The sequence below is a fragment of the Ruditapes philippinarum genome, unplaced genomic scaffold, assembly GCF_026571515.1.
Source record: "Ruditapes philippinarum isolate M1 unplaced genomic scaffold, ASM2657151v2 ctg110_1_1_1_1, whole genome shotgun sequence".
Lineage (NCBI taxonomy): Eukaryota > Metazoa > Mollusca > Bivalvia > Venerida > Veneridae > Ruditapes > Ruditapes philippinarum.
In genome coordinates this window covers 310,258-332,315 of record NW_026856488.1, presented here as the reverse complement: position 1 = coordinate 332,315, position 22,058 = coordinate 310,258, and the positions used below count along the sequence as shown (strand labels likewise).

General features: G+C 31.8%; 2 protein-coding genes across 2 annotated transcripts; one reads left to right on the top strand and one right to left on the bottom strand.

Moving 5' to 3' along the window:
* Nucleotides 1–28: 28 nt before the first annotated feature.
* LOC132746721 (monomeric sarcosine oxidase-like) lies at nt 29–8,398 on the bottom strand. Its single transcript, XM_060735957.1, has 9 exons — nt 8,230–8,398; nt 7,114–7,183; nt 5,673–5,729; nt 4,985–5,116; nt 4,357–4,570; nt 2,676–2,842; nt 2,028–2,218; nt 1,310–1,439; nt 29–671 (listed from the first exon to the last, which is right to left on the bottom strand). Exons 1-9 carry the CDS (start codon nt 8,318–8,320, stop codon nt 485–487), a joined length of 1,239 nt encoding a protein of 412 aa, XP_060591940.1. The 5' UTR covers nt 8,321–8,398; the 3' UTR covers nt 29–484.
* A 2,401-nt stretch (nt 8,399–10,799) lies between these two features.
* Nucleotides 10,800–17,217, top strand: LOC132746720 (betaine--homocysteine S-methyltransferase 1-like). Its single transcript, XM_060735956.1, has 7 exons — nt 10,800–10,914; nt 13,392–13,582; nt 13,814–14,008; nt 14,499–14,610; nt 15,183–15,361; nt 15,882–15,963; nt 16,387–17,217. The coding sequence occupies exons 1-7, from the start codon at nt 10,899–10,901 to the stop codon at nt 16,668–16,670; spliced, it is 1,059 nt and encodes a 352-aa protein (XP_060591939.1). The 5' UTR covers nt 10,800–10,898; the 3' UTR covers nt 16,671–17,217.
* Nucleotides 17,218–22,058: the final 4,841 nt, after the last annotated feature.

Below are 22,058 nucleotides of genomic sequence, written 5' to 3'. Positions count from 1 at the left end.
TGTACTTGTAAGGAATAACAACTAAAAGTACAGAAAACACAAACTCTTTATTTACATTGATGGCTCATTTTGTTTAATACAAAACTGAACAAAGTAAAAAAAACAAAAACAATAATATCGTTCCTGTATAATACAAAATAAAAAAGAAAACAATATATATTATAGCTTTAATTTAATTCATTGTTCGCTTATGTACATATACCATTGGAATCAGCAAATATTTACCTCGGACATGGTATAATTTTTATTCATTTTTCAAATTTTGAAATATAACGAAATTTTAGCAAATACTATTAGATGTGATCGAATTTTACTGTTAACATATGCCATTTGATCACCCTCCATGACTGTTAGTAGATACTACCAAGGAGTAATATAAGTTTAACACAAAATAAAACTAATTTGAATAACAAAATCTTGTTTTGATTCAACTGTACAAGCTTTCCGTCGGAGGACAAGTTTTTTAACATGTGTGTGTGTGGTTTTAAAGTTTTGATTTGCTGTCATTTGCATGGTCTTTGCCTCCGGATAAACTGCCACCTTCAAATATTGTTGTTTTGTAGTTGGGATTACTGATTGCGTCTCGGTCCATTGTGAACGCTGCAATGTCGTATTGTGTTCTACCGTCAATCGCCATCTCACTAAGTATCTTTCCTAAAAGTGCACTCCATCTGTTTCAAATATAAACAACATAAAGTAATGATGTACAAGAACATTTGTATTTTTTTCCTATTGATATCTTTTTTATTTACTTATTAGTCAAGATGTGACTTAGTTTATACATATTTATTTTAGTTCGATTGTGTTGGAAGATATAAGCTTTTTGAAACACTCTCGTGTGTTTAACAACTAAATAGAGAATATACACATTATAATGAAACTATAAAGCGACCTTGAACATTTTTTTATACAAAGTATGTAAATTCTTTTCGTAAATTTTATTGGTGTACATTTTATTTTAGTCATTTGACAAATCTTAGAAATGCTAAAACGCATTATTCATTTTCAAAAAACAACAACTTTCCTTTTACCAATGACATGAAATTCATGATATATGCAATACAAAGAATTGTTTTCATTCAAAATTTATTATATTCTGTTTAGAGACCATACTATTCAGAGACAACTTTTTAACACTCTCTTGAGCGGTCTCTAAAACAATGTCGACTGGTTTTTACCACAACTGAAGGCTTGTCGAAATTGTAATTGCCATGAAAACGTATTGACGCCATTTTATGAATTCAAAAACTGATATATTTTATAATATTTATTGTAATGTAATATATTGAAATAGTAAAAAAATGTTTACTTGAAAGCATGGCCTGCTCCGTTGCAAATAATGACGTTTTCATGACCCTGTCTGTGACACGTGTCAATTACAAAATTTCGATCAGGCGTCATCGTGTATAGGCATGTCTTAGTGTACAGAATTGGTCCCACTGCCTGCAATAAAAATATTTATTAGAATTTGTTTTATAACATTTTATGGCTCAACTTCCAAGGAGGAATTGGGAACTGCTGATGACATACAACAAGACGATGTTCACCAAATTGTCATTAGTTAAATGTAGAGAAGAAGAAAGAATGAATTGTATTTGAGTAACAGAACTGATATTATTCGCAGCACATTCATAACAATGTTGTAAAGATTTTCGCAAAGTGATTATATTTGGGTAATATATATGAACCATTGAACACATCAGAATACTAGTACATGTTTTGAAACGTTGCAAACATATTCAAAATATGTTTTTACTAATGTATTTTAACACATATTTGTTCACACTCATATGTAATCTGAAGACTACTTTGTATGTTATTAATTATTATATCTTACTTAACCCTTTTTTACACCATTTCAATATCAACATGATGAATCATGCATAACCAATACAACTTCAATTAAGTCGTCTATATTAGACAAATTTGTATGTTTCTGCTCTTCACAAGTAACTTGTATAATATGATACGAGGAGTCTTCTTTATATATTTTATTTAATTGTAAAATTACTAAGACACTTAGATACAAGCCTTTGGCAAAATTTTTTGGATGAAGTCTAGGCATTTTTTCTCTCTGACTGGGTCCGGCGTAAAGTTCCTTGTACCCGCTGTGACTACAGGACCTCCTGCATCGATACCAATTTTAAATCCCGTGTTCCCATGAAGAGGTAATGCGTACATATCATGATCTTTTGAATGGTAAATGAAAATAGGAAATCTGAAAGAAAACAGAGAATATAGAAGATACTGTTCGCAAGAGTTAAATATCAGTGCAAACACTTGCTGAGTGACAAATAATTAGACACAAAGGCAAGCGTTTACGCACCAAAATAGTCCTTTGTAAAAAGTAAGTGAATGATAGTTTGATCCTTATACAGTACAGCACTCTTGCATATACAATTTTGTTGAGCAATATATATACATATATATGAATAGAAATGGATTTTTAGTTTGGTTTATTTTGCTTAGGTTTATGTCTTAGTGTCTACCCCGTTATTTTTTTTATTTTGTGTGTTTCATTTGTTGTTTTTAATGCTTCTTAATTTGTTATACATATACGTTTTGTTAATATTTATTCTAATATCCTAAACATATCTGAAACATTTAGGTGTTATACATTTAACGACACATAATCAGCAAAACAATTTATAAAATAGCATGGGTAAACTTCATACTTTTCCTTGACAAAATCTTTCACATGTGGCGTGCCAAGATATGTGACCTGCTCCTGTGTGACATAAACTGGAATATGAACGCCAATCGACCCTAGCACTTGATTAAGCCACGCCCCAGCCGTTACTATGACCTTCTTACATGTGAAGTTACCTTTAGTGGTATGGACCTATAAAGGAGCAATTTAGAAAATACAGGAATAAAAAGCATAAAAATCTTAAAATATTCATAAGCAAATACCGACAAAATAGGCAAACTTGGCACTGTTCATTGGCGGTAGTGGCAATTGCCAGTAAGAAGACGAAAATAAACAGCATAACTAAAACATAAGACAACTAAAAGGAACTGGTTGAAAAGCTTGTTGAATACCTGATTCAAATACCTTTGAGTAAGCTTCTAGTAAATTTGTTTTCTTTTTTTATTTAGAAGAAGAGAGACATAAGGTTCTCTTACATTTTTTCTACATTTGGAAGTTGAAATTGTCCATAAATTCTAATACAAAAATGACTTTGGTAGACAAATATCTCGCGGCCCTGATTATTGTTACTAACCAAATAAGCAAATAGATTATTTTTCCTTTCACGCTCTTAAGGAAGGGATAATTGATTAAGAAAAATTGTCTACTTGACAGACAGAAAAATCTTTTTTTTTTGAACAAAATAAAATAAATAAAATGACATGCTTTTGCTATTTGATAAAATTGAAAAGTATTCAACCTACCAATAAAGGTTTACCAAAAACATGTTGTATACATAATGGGAGACCTTGACCTTAAACCCAATGACTTCAAACACCATGACCACTTAAGGTATGAACCTACCAAATATGTAAACCATATGTACGTAAATAAATGCTTTCTGAGAAAAAGTGAAACAAAAAGGTTCTTTGCACATGTGACTTTGACATTGTGAACCTCCTCTCCATCCCAAGTTAGAGCACAACCTATCAAAATCTACCAAGTATGAAAGACATCGGTCAAAAGATTAAGGATCTATACAGTACTAGTATATGAGAAGAAAGTGTAAATATCTATTATAAGCACTAGTGAATTTAACTTCGTGACCATAAACGCAGACCAGCGTTAGATAACTATCCAAGATTTCCACTTTCTAAACATGAAAAAACATCAGTCAGTAAATAAAGTCGTCAGAAGAAACATTAGACAAGTATATATCCAATTTGCCGGAAAAGGTTCACAATACCAGGTCCTATTTTTAAAGTGATAAAAAGGAAAATAACTTTGGAAAGATGGATGCCACAGTTATGTTACTTGCCAAAGATATAGTACTTTTCATTGATAAGTAAATGTCTGTAGTTTGAAGGCATTGGTATAAATAAAAGTACAAATGTAATTTAAATATATCCACTTGCCGGAACAGTTATCCTTAGTATTTTCAAAGTGCTAAACATGGAAATTACTAGGGGAAAATGAAAGCATTAGTTATGCAAATATCATGTAATGTGTATTCGCGGTGTGTTTATCGTGAAGCCACTGGTACAGGAAGAACACCAGATGAATTTTTCCAGCTTAGCTTAATCTCGTAAATACGGGCGGACAGCCCGGGGACATAAAATACCTAATAGCATGTATGGTTTTTGAAGTTTGTTAGATTTTCAGATACAGATACATAACTTAAATTTCTAAAACAAGTTCTCAAGACAGAACTAGCGTTCCTAACTTACCGTGGTCTGTCCGTTGGTTTGTTTTGTTAACCTATTTACGGGACAATGTTCAATTACAGCCGCTCCATTTCCTTTCGCTAATTGTATATGAACTGCATTGGCCATCGCAGCATCAACAAGTCCTCCATCCTTTTCATAAACAGCTACATGATTTTCAGTGTGCTCAAACTGTGGAAATTTTTCTTTTAATTTGTTGCCCGGCAACCATTCGAAACTGAAAGAATATTGCGATTCTATTGACGTACAAAATATTTGTAATCATCCTTTTTCATTTAATTGTTTCATGACATTGAAATGAATAACAGGAAATTGGATAAATATCATTGATTTTGCATTCAATTTATGATGTACGTAACAGAACTTCAAATTATCATCTCATATCCTTCAAAATCATCATTATTTGTGGGGAACTAATTTTCGTGGTTTTCGTGGATAGGTCAATCCACGAATTTAAAATCTAAAGAAATTTTATTTCGTCTGCTGTAAGATTATTTTGCATACCAATTATTTATATATAACATTTTGGAAAAATAAACAGTCCACGAATTTAAGAATCCGCGAAAATGTTCTTTGTGACAAAACCACGGACGCAAATTTAGATAAGATAAGACTTTGTTAAGGTTCTTACGGAAGGTCCTGGGAGGCCATTGCGTTTGCATACTTAGTCGCAACATCGTCCGTCTCTCCTTTCTTTGCTATCAACAATCCTCCACACTTATGTACAAGCTTTACTCCAGACTCCTTCTCGGCCTCCTCAAAACTTTTTTAAAACATACAATAGGATGATAGTTATGCATTCTCTAAAATACTTAAATAAATATTCTACGGCAAATCGTTTTTCTTTAATACTTAATATAAGCTAAAAATTGCAGGTTGGTGCTATGGGGCGTGAGGGATGTTGCACTTATTCATTGTCTCTCATGTACATACTCAATCAAACCGACTCTGCAATTTTCATGTAATTTTGTTGTGATTAATGCTTCCGAATGATCACTTTGTTTCCAGATTTTGATAATAATTTGGTTTTTAACGATTTAATTTGTGAACAAAAAAGCTTGAATTTTTTATTAACTTATGGTAATGTTTATTTGAGAAAGAGTAACTGCAGGGTTCAGCGTCTCAATGTATCTGAAATACATGTAGTCATCATCTATCATATAGTTACCCATGCACAAATTGTTTTGAAACTGTTGACGATAAACATAACTTTAAGCCGTATGCTTGCATGCATTAAGTTGACACTTGTAGGATCGAGTAAAAACAATGACAAAAATGTTTGAAAAATCAGCAACAGCATATATATGGTCAATACTCACGCTGTGTATGTATCGGCGACAATTTTTGTGTACATTTCATCGTGGTAAGCTGTTCGACTTGGGAAGACGCACAAATGTAATAATAGTTTATATATTACAACAATTTAATAATAGTTTACATATTACAACAATGTAATAATCGTGTATGTATTATAACAATGTAATAATAGTTTATGTATTACAACAATGTAATAATAGTTTATGTATTACAACAATTTAATAATAATTTATGTATTACAACAATGTAATAATAGTTTATTTATAACAACAATGTAATAATAGTTTATGTATTACAACAATGTAATAATAGTTTATGTATTACAACAATTTAATAATAGTTTATGTATTACAACAATGTAATAATAGTTTACATATTATAACAATGTAATAATAATTTATGTATTACAACAATGTAATAATAGTTTATTTATTACAACAATGTAATAATAGTTTACATATTATAACAATGTAATAATAGTTTATGTATTACAGCAATGTAATAATAGTTTATATATTACAACAATGTAATAATAGTTTATTTATTACAATAATGTAATAATAGTTTATGTATTGCAACAATGTAATAATAATTTATGTATTACAACAATGTAATAATAGTTTATTTATTACAACAATGTAATAATAGTTTATGTATTACAGCAATGTAATAATAGTTTATATATTACAAGAATGTAATAATAGTTTATATATTACAATAATGTAATAATAATTTATTTATTACAATAATGTAATAATAGTTTATGTATTGCAACAATGTAATAATAGTTTATATACTAAAACAATGTAATAATAGTTTATATATTACAACAATGTAAAAAATAGTTTATTTATAACAACAATGTAATAATAGTTTATTTATAACAACAATGTAATAATAGTTTATTTATAACAACAATGTAATAATAGTTTATTTATAACAACAATGTAATAATAGTTTTTTTATAACAACAATGTAATAATAGTTTATTTATAACAACAATGTAATAATAGTTTATTTATAACAACAATGTAATAATAGTTTATTTATAACATCAATGTAATAATAGTTTATTTATTACAATAATGTAATAATAGTTTATATATACGTTGAAAGAGAAAAGAAAGCACGTCGGATAATTTCATCCTATAAATGAAAGTAAGAAAATATTTATATAAAAAATTTTAACCAGTTTTTATCAAAATATAATAGGATACTTCAAACAAATTCGTTCAGAAGATGTTACTTAATCCAAATTGATATATAACGACTTAGGAAAATGATAAAGAATTTCCGAAAGAACTTTTTTATCTGTACGGGCTGTTGATGTATTAAACTAATTGTTATCTATCATAATCGAGAAGTGTTCTTATTTGTCTATTTTTAACTTTTTATAATTTTGTAACTTGTCAATAGTTCGACAAATAATTTTTCTATAATTACATGATTCTTGAATGGTCTTGCGATCCACCATTGCTGTGCCCTATTTCAAATTGCTCTATACCAAGAACGCCTGTAATTAGATTTCATTGCTGTTAGAAAACAAAATTATCATCGTGATTTGCCGGGATGTGAAATTTATATATGATCTTCCGCACTTGGGAAAAAGTTCTCCAAAAGGAACATGCACGGTATAAGGTTTATAATGACGTGGGTCTAAATCACATTCGCGAGGGTATATTTTAATTCTCCCAGTGATTAGAGTTAAGCATCCGACAAAATGAAAATTAAATAGAGCTTTTGCTACCTCCTAAATATATTTAATTGAATAAACTTACTGACTCATTATCAAAAACAGTGAAGAGCAAATAATTCTGAAAATGACAATAAATGAAGAAAAACAACAAACAGTGTAACTTCAATATAATAAATCAAATGACTTCTTTTCGTATAACGCGGCACAAATTTTTAAAGTGAATAACATTTGAGCTGCGTCACGACAAAACCAACATAGTGCGTTTGCGATCAGCATGGGTCCAGACCAGCCTGCGCATCCGCGCAGTCTGATCAGGATCCATGATGTTTGCTATCAGTTTCTCTACTTGTAATAGTATGGTAAGCGAACAGCATGGATCCTGATCAGACTGCGCGGATGCGCAGGCTGGTCTGGATCCATGCTGGTCGCAAACGCACTATGTTGGTTTTGTCGTTAAGCGGCTCATTTTATTTTTTGATTGGGTTTTACGTCGCACCAACACTGTAAAGGTCATATGTGACCTTTTAGCTTTACTGGTGGACTTCCTTCTCTGTGCATTATTTCAGACACGAACGGGTACTTCAGTAGAATTACCGACAAATCCGTAAGCCAGCTTCATCTTCCTCAAATGAAAAGAATCGGGATTCGAATTCACAGCAGTGAGGGGCAACTTCAATAAGCCGTATAGAATAAGAAGAAGAAGAAAAAGAAACAGAAGAAGAAAAAAAGAAGAAGAACAACAACAACAAAAGAAAATTGATAATAAATTGCGATGCATGCATACAGTATATAAAGTTAAAAGACAAATGCAAAACAAAAGAATCGCCCGGATATTAATGTAAGTCTATATATAGGCATCTTACCTGCGCCGACTCTTTTAGACAGCCAGTATAACGCTGCGCTTCCTATACCTCCGCAACCTATCACTATATACTCGAAGGACCTTCGCTCCATTTGTGTAGACTTCAAATGCTTTTAATTCAAATTTACTTCTAAATGTTTACCTATCAAAGTCAATTTAGTAAGTAAGTTAAAACAGCAATTTAGACATATTGCATATATATGTATTTGTTGTTGACAAAGTTAAAGAGTGTATTAGACAGAAAAAAATATATTTAAAGCAGCCAAGTCATGAATATGTAATTTTCTCAAACGCAGTCAGTTAATAAAATTGAAATAATAATAATAATAATAATAATAATAATAGTAATAATAATAAAATAATAATAACAAACATCGCTGTCGTTGTTAAAGTCACAAATTTTGATAAACACTTTTGCCATATTTATCTTTCTATTACTTCATTTCATACCAAAAGAAAAAGGAAAAATAGCGATTTATTCAAGCGTGACGTAATGATGATTACGTCAACAACGTTATTCCGAATAGCACCCGTATATAACTGTAATACGGGTGTTCGTTTTGCGGGTCGTAACCGTGCGATACATGGACTACATATAACAAAAAATGTAAAGGTATATCGTTATCATATACAACAATTATTATCATACGTTTATGATGAAGATGCTTTAACGCACTCGTGTCTTCTTATCTTTTCATAACTGGCATATACCGGACTCGACCGACCGGAATCTCCTGCCCGTGTGTTACCCTGGTTAAACCGGTTTATTATCAGACGAATAATAAATAGATAGGACAAATTGCGACGTTTTGACTGTAGAGAAGTAGTTTATCTGTCCAAAACAAAACACTCAAATTACGGCCAAGGCCATAACGGTTTGTAAACATCAATAGGAATTGTGGTCCTTAAAGATCAAAATGTTATTATGTTATAATGGCTGCATTAATGCTAGTACTTTACGTTATTGCAAATTTTATATTAAATTATTTATTGTAGATTGAAACCTCAATAGTAACATCTAAAATATTTTCCTTTACAACTTACCAAGGGCAAGTTGTGTAAACGAGTATTTCGATCTTTAATCCATAATCGTATAGATTCGGTATCTTTTTGATTTTTTCCTAGTCTTACAAAAATATAGTTCGTATCGATACTACTAAATGCTTCTTCAACAAATAAAATACCATGATTTAAGAATGTTGTCGAATAAAAAAACTGTTTTGACCACCGGAATCCATGTGCCTGCTCCAAAGCACCAATGTCTGTGCAGAAAAGTTTGAAAAATACATTCAATAGCGCAAAATAGTTGGCTTATAATTCATTTTTTATATACAATGATGAAATGAATTACACATGGCATCCTACATAATTATATGAATTCAAGACAGATACAGTTTGAAAACAGCTTTTATAATTAAAACAAAGTCGTCAAATCAGTCGTTGAATATACACATAAATGTTCGATGCCAGAAAGGACCGGTGTAAAACCCCTGTCACACTAGGGCAGCGTTCCGACGGCGTCCAAAGAAAATTCAGAACGCCGATGTGAGCGCAGTAAGATTGCCATGGCATTGCCACAGCATCGTAGCGGCATCGGTTTGTTAAATTTAACAATGCCGTGGAAGCGGAGTCTAGTGTGACTGGGCCTTAACATCCGGCAACTCCATCATTATGCGGGGCTTTTGAAGCAAGATCGAGAAATTTTGATTTGAAAGATTTATGTTGGGCAGGTCATGAAACGTCCGCTTTGCAATGCAATTTATTAAAGCTATAAGTACAAACAAATACAAATCATTTGACTGACATTTTGCGAGGACAAGGCCAAACTAAAGACGAAAATAGAGGAATGTCCTCTGTGCCATGCAGATAATGTGCCCGAAATATCACAGATAAAAATGTTTTGATGAACATCATTGCATTTCATCCGATTCAGACTAGTTTAGAGCGGGATTTTATTTAACTCGATCAAATTTGAAACTATCGTAAACGTACTTAAATGTCGTTAAATACAGTGACACTTTTATACAATGACAAAGTAAAAACAAACAAACAAAAAACACCTGCTTACTGCGAACTGTATACTTTTGAACCATTCTGAAGCTGATTTTGTATTGTCTTAACTATAATATAATATACTATATTAAATTTTAAGTATACATACTTATAACTATTTACAGGATTTTCTATTCTTGCATATCGTTCAATACACGTGTTATCACTTTATCAAATTGGCGACTCAAAATAAAAGAACTGTTTTTCTTTCAATGTAAGAATGTGAAAAGTACACATTATCAACCCTATATAATGATGTAATTATGATAAAATACAAAAAAAGCAAACAAATGAAATAAAGTTAAAAAAGGTAAGTATAAAGCATATGTACGGTTTAAATGAAAACACAGCTTTCTAAACAGTTTACGAATTATTTAATATTTACTTTTTTTAAGTACTACGTGTACTTCTTTTAATAGTTAAGCGTTATTTGGATTTCACAGATGTCAGGTTCAACTGTATTAGAAAAACCTTTTTTCCTGTAAAGTTTCAAAATAAAAAAAAACCGGTTTGGTCTCGAAAGCTTAAGATATTCTTATAAAAGCACAATGTTGCGGTCCGTGTTTTCTAAAACGTTTTCAACAGCAAAGCATACAGGCATATTGAGCAAAAGACAAGATGACATCAAAGAAAGGTATTTGCTTTTCATCCGTTACTTTTATGGTTTTTCATGAAAACCTTTTTTACCTAAAATATATTTTGTAACACTGTTTGGCAATACCAGGTCTAACTATCATATAATATCATATCTTAATATATTACGCAATTATCTATAAAACAATTTCGTTTGTTTAAGTTTTTACTTTTTATTTTGCCGGTATCATTTTTATTCAAGTATGCTCTTATTCACGACTTTTAGCTATTGAGCAATGACTTTTGTCGTAAATTTTTTATTTCAATCTGCACTATACATTGAAACATCCGGCATGAAAACTTTTTTTTAAAAATTCCGAGAGTACAATCATGTATTCATAAATCGTGTCATTTGTTTTATATTTTGCGGCAAAAAGCAAATAACTATATAATTTAATGTCAATGCGATTCAATGAATATATTTCAAGCTTCATTTGATATTCTTGTAGGCACTTGTCTGTTTGACATTATGGCTGCTCCTCTTCCATAGCAACATTTTAAGGCCAACGAGCAAAATTAAAAAAAAAATTACAACACACAATTTTTTAGTTAAGCTTAATTAGTTCATTAATTTTATTATCTTCATTTTTCCCCGCTGTAGAAACTTTCTGTACGGGCTTTTAAGAGAGCAACATAAAAAACCTTACGTTAACTTCAAAATAATGTTTTCATTTTAGTTTACAGACTTATTTTTAATGAACGGAATAGCCGAATGGGAATAGCACGTAATAAAGTTGGGCAATGTCTCATATTAGAATATGCTTGAATACCACATTTTAGTTTTGGTTATGCATTAGATACGCTTTATAAGAATAGCATATTAATACTACAACCCAATTAATTTGTTCCAATGTTCTTAGTCCACTGTGAACAGTCTAAACATTTTTGAAATATTAGAAATAATGATGAAAAAAATGCTCTCCGTTACCTACTATATGACTATATGTTTATATCATATTTACTATTAGTTGATTTATTATGTAAATAAATAATAACTCATCGATGTTACGTAATTTTGATAAAGTGTTGATTTAATGAACTATCACGAGCACACATTTAGCGGGGAGGTGGGGGGGGGGGGCAATAGTTTACAGGTTCAAATCTTGAAAAGAGGGTGATCCCACAGAAGTACCTTAAATTGCAAAATTGTGTGACAATTGCAGACTCGGTTTGCTTGAGTTTGTTCATGAGAAATTATGTGAAAGTGCAACATTTCTCACGCCCCCCAGCACCGGCTTACGCGGTATTCAATTTTCAACATTTACGGGCTAGAATCAATGATCCCGAAGAACAAGAAAAAATACACCGAGCACGTGCTTCGTGGTTTGAAACGACGCAGGTTCGAGTTCGGTCGAGGACAGTGCTCTCTTGATTAAGAAATTAACCACGTATTGTAGACATAAGGGCTGTATAATTCCATAAGCGTGGTTATAAACTCCATAGAGATATCGAGACGTGTATAGCTGTAAAAAATGCGCATCATTAAAGCAGTAGGCCTCTAGAGACAATTTTAAAGAAATATTATGAAATGAACAAATAAAAAATAATTTACACATTGGAAATCATTTTAATTACTATTGTAAGAAGAGCTCAAAATAAGCAAACAAAACCCTAACTGCGTGAGTAACGCAGTATAAATATGGTGGGAAATACTGCTAAGCAGTCCTTAATCGCACAGAACATGTAAATTATTACTTAAAGCTAAATCGTTTTAAATCATTTTACTTTCATAAAATTTTAGTGCATTTTTCTCGAGTTTAATTTTCTTAAGATATTTTGGCTTATCTGGACGCGTTCAGCTTTTACGTTTTGCTTTTAATAATGACAATAAAGTAGATCATATCTCAACCTTTAAGGTCAATTTATTAGATAAGCAACAGTACAAGTTCAGATCACGAGTGATTTTATATTTATCTTATAGCATTATCATATGCGAATACATTGACACGGACTAGATCATAAGTGACAAAACGCTGTGAAAAAAGACACATATACATGTACATGTAATCGTAACTTTAGTTAGTTTGATAGATTAATAAATAATGACAACTATAAGGAAATTGTTAATTTGTAATGCTACTAAAGCCGGCTTACTAACATTTGCTATGTTAACCACGGATATCATTTCATTTTCAAAAAAAGTGTTGGTGATGATAATTTGTTTTAACTAGATTTCTTATGGTACACCAGATATCTTTGTGGAAAAATATAAAAAATAGAATGCATTTAGTGTCAATAAGTGACGATTTTAATACGTAAACATTTATTACTATTTCTGATTTAAGGACTTAATCAAATATATAAAAATTATATGTGTTATATACATTTTAATTCAATATCTATTTGGAATATTAATTTATTTTTTAAAGAGATGGCACACGAGTGTTAGAGAATATAGTTTTCAGATTTTCAAACCTTACATGCAATAATTCAAAAAGATAATTAATATAACATTTTTTCATTTTTTTTTCACTAAAGGACTACTTGAAAGACTTCAGAATGGAGGCAACGTCATTGTCGCGGAAGGATTCCTTTTCGAGATTGAGCGACGCGGCTACATGTCCGCGGGACCTTTTGTACCCGTTGTTAGTGTTGAGCATCCGGAAGTGCTCAAGCAGTTGTATGAGGAATTTGCGCACGCCGGAAGTGATGTTATTCTTGCATTTACGGTAATTCATATAATATTTCCATTTGTTGATCCATTGTTAATCAAATTTTCATTTTTTTCAGACTCTTTGACTTCAGTGATGTCCCTTTAGGTATATTTATCTTCTTGCGCAAAATACTCGAAGCAAATAAAAGTAGACGCATGATCATAGCTTTGCATTTTATAGAAACATTTTATAATGGAAAGGCCATTTAATTTTTAGTTATTCTTTTTATTTTATTTTATTTATTAGTATTATGCCCACCGAGAAAAACTGCGTGTGGTCGGAAGAGAGGATGACCTCGAAGCAATAAACAAGGCTGCTCTAAGATTGGCACGTGAAGTTGCAGACGAACATGGATGTTTAATGGCGGGAAACATTTGTAACTCAGCGGTGTACGTCACGGGTGATACAGAATCGCACAAAATTACAGAGGGCATGTTTAAAGTAAAAAATACTGAAATAATAATATCATATAATCATAAAGAAAAGATCGAGAATAACATCAGTGTTAATATTTCAATTAAAATTACCACATCTCTCCTGCTAATCATAAGTAATGGATATCTGGTGATTTGTTCAATTTTGGATTTCAGGCATTGCAAAATCAGGCATTTAGAGTTTCTGGGATTGCAAATAGCTTTAAAATTTCAGGGATTTCTTAACCAAGAATCAAACTGGGCAACGGTTTGGGAGTCTGATCTGATCTCAATAACGTCCAATTGTTTTTTTTAACAATCATTGATGCAAAAGCATGTATAAAAATCGATAATAAAATAGTCCTTAATCAGAGTTTATATCAAGGCATATAGTTTTTTTTTACTCTTTTAAATGTTTTATAAAAGTTATCATGTTCATGAATACCGTCTTATTCCCTTATCAAAAATTCTATATATTAGTAGAATCTATAGCAAAGAGTTAACCTTTTGTTACACAGGAGCAGATTGAAATCGCAGTAGAAATGGGTGCTGACTTTATCGTTGCTGAGACATACATGGACACTGGGGAGGCAATGCTGGCATTGGAATGTATTAAGAAATACGGAAAAGGTATTTAGACTTCTTCAAATTGTGTAATATGTCTGTTCAATATCTGTATTAAAGTCCTGTATTACTGACATAATTACAGTTTACTACATAATCATTTTCATTTGTGTGGCACTTTGTGCTTTTCGTTGATAGGCAAATCTACAAATTTAAGAGCCATTTTCATTTCGTCTTCTCTAATACTATTTTGTATTTCATTATTTACATAAACTTTATTTTGCAAAAATAGACAAACCCACCAAAATGACCTTTCTGACAAAACCACGAAATGTCATGCCCATAAAAAGTGAATTTGCAGTATTATTCTACAAATGAAGCGCGATTTTTGACTTACTTTACATAATTACCTTTCTAATCAAACGGTACCATTAAAGTTGGTTTTGATATAGCGTGATGGAAAACTTTATGGTAATGATACATAATCACAAGGTTATAAGTAATCCGGCCAGTAATATCTTAGGATTCATTCATCATATAATAACATTTTTGATATTTTGGAAGGGTTACATTTCACGTTATCTTCTATAAACAGAGGAAAACAGCTCTTATGTTTGTATGTATGTATGTATATACAGGTGTTCCAGCCGTTGTAACACTTTCTGCTTCTGCCAAAGACACTCTCGTAGATGGCGTCGGAGTCGTAGAAGCTTGTAAAAACCTGGAGGAGGCAGGAGCTGCCGTTGTTGGCCTGAATTGTTTCGCTGGACCCGATACGATGATGCCCATTCTGAAACAAATTAAAGCTGTATGCAAGGTAGAGTGACAAAATACAAACAAAATTCTAATTCTATATAACAAGACCGCCATGGCCGAGCGGTTAATGTCGTCGACTATAAAAAGCCACTTGCCCCTCACCGCTATTGGTTCGAATCCCGGCAGGGATTCTTGCATGTGATGAAGCTATCCAGCTAGCTTACGAAACGTCGGTGGTTCTACTTAGGCGCCAGTTCGTGCCTAAAATAATGCACGGAAGGCCACATGAGGTTTTTTTCACCAGTAAAGCTGCATAGTCGCAGGTGACTGTGTTGGTGGGAAATAATTTTTTTTAAAAGGTTATATTGTGAGGAAATTATTTTTTATAATTAAGGCCAAAGCTCTTTCAATATATGACCTCAATAATATGAAAAATATCTTGATTGAACTGTTTGGAAATGTAGTTATTTGGTTTGGTATAACATTAAATGCAATTAATGTAAATAAAATGAATGAATGAATGAATGAAATAAGGTATGTTACGATTTGTCAAAACTAGTGCCCTTACAATTTCGTTCCAGGGACCAATAGCAGCTTTACCGGTACCTTACAATACAACCCCCAAGGAGCCCGTCTTTACGGCGTTGACAGTGCCAGGAACAAGTTAGTCATTTAAACATTGTAACTGTTATAATAATTGTCTTTGTTTTTTCCCAATAAGACTGCTTCTGAAGGACTATTTTCCAAACAACAGTACCCAAAAGCGTTTATTTAACAAGTTGCTTATTTAGACAAACCATGCGCACATAGAAGATTGTCCTCTTTTAAGCTCTATAAATTGTTTAGATATTTGTAATCAGTGTCTTAAACTCGATATGATTGTTTAAAAATATCAATCATGTTAAATTCTTTGTTTGAAAACTTATCTGCTTGACATTGCAACTGTTTTGTAATTTGGTACCTTTGTCATACATTTATGATAACCCATTCAAGAAATGCAGAATTTACATGTGAAAGTTATAATTACAAAATAAAACCCACTCAATACGACCCTTTTTAAAAAAATGCTTGCATTTTTATTTTCAGAAAAACGTGCTTTTCCCCTTGACCTTTGCGCCTGTCAGTGCAGCAGAACAAGGGTGGAAGAGTTTGCCAAGGAATGTAAGGAAATGGGAATACAATACGTCGGACTGTGTTGCGGAAACTCGGCCAACCTTACCCGTGTTGTTGCCGAGGTCTACGGCCGTACCCCGCCCGCCAGCAAGTATTCCCCAGACATGACGAAGCATTACATCTTTGGTGACAAGTCAAGGTTCCGAAAAGAATTCACTGAAGACCTTAGAGCCAACAAGGGAGGCGATTTCGACTAGATTCTGATAAACTGTTTTTATCACAAAGTCATCAAGTTCAGCCCGACATTTCTTGCTGCCGTAGAGGGAACGGTGACTGAATAATACTTGTTGCATAATAACCATGCACTCAATTCACTTGTATTAGTGCATAAAATTGTTTCTGTTAAAAGAATCAATTTATTTTTGTATGTACATGTATCCTATTTAACACATTTTGCAAATCAAAAGTATATTTATTTAGCGCTGAAGGACATTTGGGTATATGAATTCAGATACTTTGATGTATTCTACATTATACTCTTTTTCAATCAAAAAGTTTTCATATGAATATTTTACATATATTATTATTATCTTTACATTTACACATTGCATATATCTATATATATATATAAGTTATTTTCTTACTTATTTTATGATTGTATTTTATTATATTTTGTCGTTCATAACGATATATCCGAATGTTTTTTCTTTATTCATTTTATATTTGTTTAAGTTTTGAATGATGTATGATGTCAATAAAACATTGTGTCTGTTTCTCTTTACATAATAAAGTTTTTAAAAAATTCGTAAATTCTTTTTCAATCATTTACATATAGTAGATTTAACACATAGCTAAAATGAAATTATCAAGACCAAAAAAACGAAGGGAACAGGGCAAGCACGAAAAACGAAGTTTTTTATTGTATACGGAATGAGAAGAAGGGCCAGTTCGAAAGTGTTGATAACTTTTGAACTTGGCATTTAGTCTCGGACTGTTGTATTGATTGAACCTCGCCAGCTGGGCAAGGGTCAATGCCAAAAATAACAGGTCAATAGGAAATCATCCAATTAAAACCCGTATATTATCGTTATCTCCCTCCTCTTGATTAATTATTATTATTATCATTATTATTATTTTATTATTTTATTATTATTATTATTATTATTATTATTATTTTATTATTATTATTATTATTATTATTATTATTATTATTTTAAACACATTGCAGTTTTGCTTTTTTGGAAAGGTCCAAATCAACTTGACCAGTCGTAGGGAAAAAAGCTTCCCCAGCACAGATTTTTGCATATTTAGTTAGAATTTCCTAGAATTTCTGCAATAAAAATATTTAACCCAAAGATACTCTTAGCATAGGATATCTTTAAGAGTTGGATTCTATATTTTATGTTCGTCGTCTTATTTGATTATTTAAATACTCATTTTGCGACATGTCAGTGAGTAACTAGCTTATTCCCGACTGGTTTAGTGTGTATATCCGAATTCTTCTTTTATAAAAATATTTGCTAATCGTGATTTTTTAAGAGAAAAATGACCCCTGTCTAATTAAAATGTCTTTGTTTCCTTAAAACTAATATCAAAAATATCATATAGGCATATAATTTCGTAAAATTTCTTTTCTTGTGCAACACTTCGATTCTTTTCAAAAGCAAACTAAATTCGTAAAGCCCATAAAGAAAGAGGTCTTAGGTCAAAACTGAATTGACGCATTAGATAACATTTTCCGGGGTCACCCTGTGCGTAGTTCAGGAAACTTTTCTTATATCGTGATAATTTTGTTTCACGTGTTCATACGTGATGACGTGAACATGACGTCATCGTTCATCCTCTTATACATTTTCATTTTTTTGCTGTAGATCTACAACAACAACAACAACAACAACAACAACCCCGAAAAAAACTATCATCATTATTGCTCCATCACATGTCAAGACTTTGAATGAGTTATATTAATGCGATTCCTTTCGATTGGCTGAAGCCTATTTGCATTAGTTAAAACATAAAAACAATTACAAACAAAGTTGCAAAATTAAACAAATATAGTTCTATTGAAACCCTTTAAAGCAATCATCTATATCTTTATAACGAAATTAATAATAATATACAAATGTATTGAATTGTATTACAACATAAAAGTGTCAAAGCGTGAACTTATAAATTTATACGATTTTTAGTTAATATGTTGATATATTTCTCCAACTCAAGCGAGGCTTTACAAATGAGAAATCTACCAGTTTTAAACTTGCCAAAAGAGTAAGAAACTTATTTTCTTTTTAAACAGATTTTGATTATATATCGATAAATTGGAAAAAAGGCCTCTATGAGCAAATTATTTCATACCAGGAGACCATCTACCGGACAAAAACATTTTCAGTAATTGAATATATATGTTGTTTTTCTTTAAGAAACATACCTTTGTATCCCCTTGATTGATATGCTTAGAACTATTAGCGGTAATTACTTTGTTTCCGTATATAAAACAGCTCTTTAAATTAGGCCAGTCAGTGAGAAAAAGCATTCTTTCATAAAAGAAGTCACTGAGGGGAAATGTACTATATCTCAAAGAAGTAATAAATCCATTCTATTTTTGATATTTTTATAACGCCAATATTACATCGGTCTTTTTAATAACGTTTTTTAACGATTGTTTTCGAACTGAGCTTTATATAAAATCAATATTTTGTTTAAAATTATGCCCACATTTTGTTTGAAAAACAAAACATATATTTCAACATGTTCACTATTCTTCATGAGGGCATAAAAACCCTCGCATGCGCCATCTCTGAAAATAACCCAGGACATACAAGAGCGGAAATAGTATGATTGAGGTAGAAATTTTATATTTATAAGCAATTTATGCTTTGGGGTCTGATACTTTCTCAGCATTGTATTGGGTTACTCATTATTGTATGTAATTTTTGTTTAGTGCAAAATGTTTGAAATAACTTAATATATTTAAACTAAATATGAATATTCTTACGAGTAACATGGAAAGAACAGAAAATAATCTTTTAAAGATGTTATATTATAAAAGCGACTCATAAGATTGTCTTTGTTGCAAAAACATTTTATCACCATTAAAATGTGATAATAAAAATGTTTACATTCCTGTCGAATATCGAGGTCACCAGATGGTAAAGAAATCAATGATGACACATAAATATGTACTTCCATCCCTTTGTTAATATTCGGTTACGAAACAAGAAAAAAGTAAATTTCGTTATGAAATGACTAACGGGGTCAATCCTGTTCTATTTGCATATATACTTATAGTACAAAATGACTTGTTTTGTCGCACAGGATGGGTGATGCAAAAGTCACTGCTTACACAAACACTTGATGCGAGTTTGTAATATCTTCTCTATTTCAGAAATCAATTAGGACCTCATATCATTATAGTGACCGATCATTGAGCCTGCAAACATTCAACGGACCGTAGCCGAAGGACGTGGTTTGTTCAATGTTTTGGACTGACTGGGAGGTCACTACAATGCTATGAGGTCCAAAGTACTGTGTGTTGGTAGTTTTCACTCAGGATCACGAAAGTAAGCAATATAGAATTCATTAGGACACAGTTCAGCCACCGCATCGTTCCTGGGCAGGCTGTCAAGCAGTTTACCAATCTAGTTTTCTCCACTTTCGCAAGGAACTCAAACTTCTGTACATTCCAGAGCAGAGGTACATGCGAATGACTGTAAGAAAGATTTCATGATCAACCACAACGGAAGTGACCTGCACCGTCCGGGAATGGAGTCCAGGTCGCCGGAGTAACGGTCCAACGCTCCCGTGCTATTTCTTATACATGTGTATTATATATTGCATGCATGTCTGACCGCTGACGTCACAATGAATAGTTTACTATTCAAAGGCCCGATGATACTAATATAAATAACAAGCAATAAAGAAGAAATATATTCATGTAAGGTATATAAGGTACATGTATATGATATAAGTCTTTATTTTACTTTTTGTCAAATAATTACAATGCTGAAAGTTGAAATTTTTGTTAAAACTCCATAGAAATACCACAATAAATCTTTCGATGGCGGGAAGCAAGGTTCAAAGGTTCTAAAACGCTAATACAGTATATATGATATAGCGCAGAAAATTCTCGTAAACATTCATTTTCAACAATTTGATGAAAACAATCAGGTGATCACCATTCTACCTTACTTGACACCATCGGGCCCTTCAAATGAGTTTTTCATTCTTTCAGGTCACTTTTGGGAGCAGATTACTTATAATCAAGCATTCCAATAATTTATTTCATTTAAAATAATTTGGAAATTGTTTTGTTTCTTCATATTCAATCATTACATGTTTTTAGAAAGTTTGTTTGCTTTGAATCAACGAATGTAAGCAGCTATGGAATTAAATCTGTCGCATAGAATTTCAGTGGCAGTAATTAAACTAACACCCACACACATCAAATCAGGTGTTGTTTGATGTGCAATAGTAAAATATATATTCTCATGAAACTCTTACAAAAATAAAAATTAATTCAGATTTTTAAACAATATAATAGACGATGAAATCATCGAGAATACACTGACTGATTGCCGTTTCACCCCAAATTACATTACTGTCATCGCATCATATGAACCGAAATTTATAATTCTACCCGTTTCCATTTTAACGATAGGGAAAGAACTTTAACAAAATTCATTCATGATCCTTTTTTGTTAAAACAACGATTTATATTATTATACTTATAGGCGTGCTCAAAAACTTGGAATGGATCTCAATTAGAAAATCAATCCTTTGAATACGGTGTTTAACAAGAATGTTTAAGAAAATAAAGGCATAGTTTGTTGGTTACGAAATATGAATGCCAACCTAAGTTGATAATTTTCGTAACTATAGCAACACCTATCCAGTTTACGTAAACATTTGATAATTTTAAGGATGACCATGCTATAAAAAGAGGTTTCAAACACACTATGTAGGCACTTGCAAGGTTCTATCATTTAAAAACTTGAAAGATGAGCCTTTGTAAAATTGAAATTGACTACGGAAGACAATCTTTTCGCGTCTACCGGGATGGGGTTACACAAGAACCACAGAAAAAGCCGGCAAAATTAGACTTGTTGCAACCATTTCAAACTGATGTTTGTAAAGAAAGCTTCGAAAGGGCAGAAATGTCCACAGGTGGCCTTCTTACTGCGATACACATACCTGCGGTTCCGGACAACAACTTTGAAAAAATATTCAATTCAATGCTCCCAGAGGACATTTCGGTACAGCGAAGTAGGAACTGTTCGTGTCATACTCGTCAGCACAAAGATGTTGACATGAATAAAATCATGTTTGATTTAGTCAACAGCATATGCAAGACAAAACAAGCTGAAAAAGATGGACAGGAGTCAGAAACGGAATCAGAAACAAGAGGTGCGAATGAAACCGGTGTCAAACAGAGGACAACGTTGAATTTACAACGGAATTTGACACATAACATAGATTTTTGGATAGGAGCTGAATACAAATACGACGTGAAAACAAACGAGCTCATGTTAAAATTTGTTTTAATCGGACAGTCTCCAGAAAATCGAAAGAAAATGTTCATCAAGGTAAATGTTTTAGGCAGAAAGACGGGAGATCAGACTAAACTTAAACTTGAACGGCTAGGACAG

Coding starts and splice junctions, on each gene's coding strand:
- LOC132746720 (XM_060735956.1), top strand. Junction 14,611..15,182: donor TATTAAGAAATACGGAAAAG/GTATTTAGACTT, acceptor ATGTATATACAG/GTGTTCCAGCCGTTGTAACA. Junction 15,964..16,386: donor GTTGACAGTGCCAGGAACAA/GTTAGTCATTTA, acceptor TTTTATTTTCAG/AAAAACGTGCTTTTCCCCTT.
- LOC132746721 (XM_060735957.1), bottom strand. CDS start 8,320: ATGGAGCGAAGGTCCTTCGAGTATATAGTGATAGGTTGCGGAGGTATA. Junction 4,571..4,984: donor ATGGCCTCCCAGGACCTTCC/GTAAGAACCTTA, acceptor ATATTCTTTCAG/TTTCGAATGGTTGCCGGGCA. Junction 1,440..2,027: donor AAAAATTTTGCCAAAGGCTT/GTATCTAAGTGT, acceptor TATTGCAGGCAG/TGGGACCAATTCTGTACACT.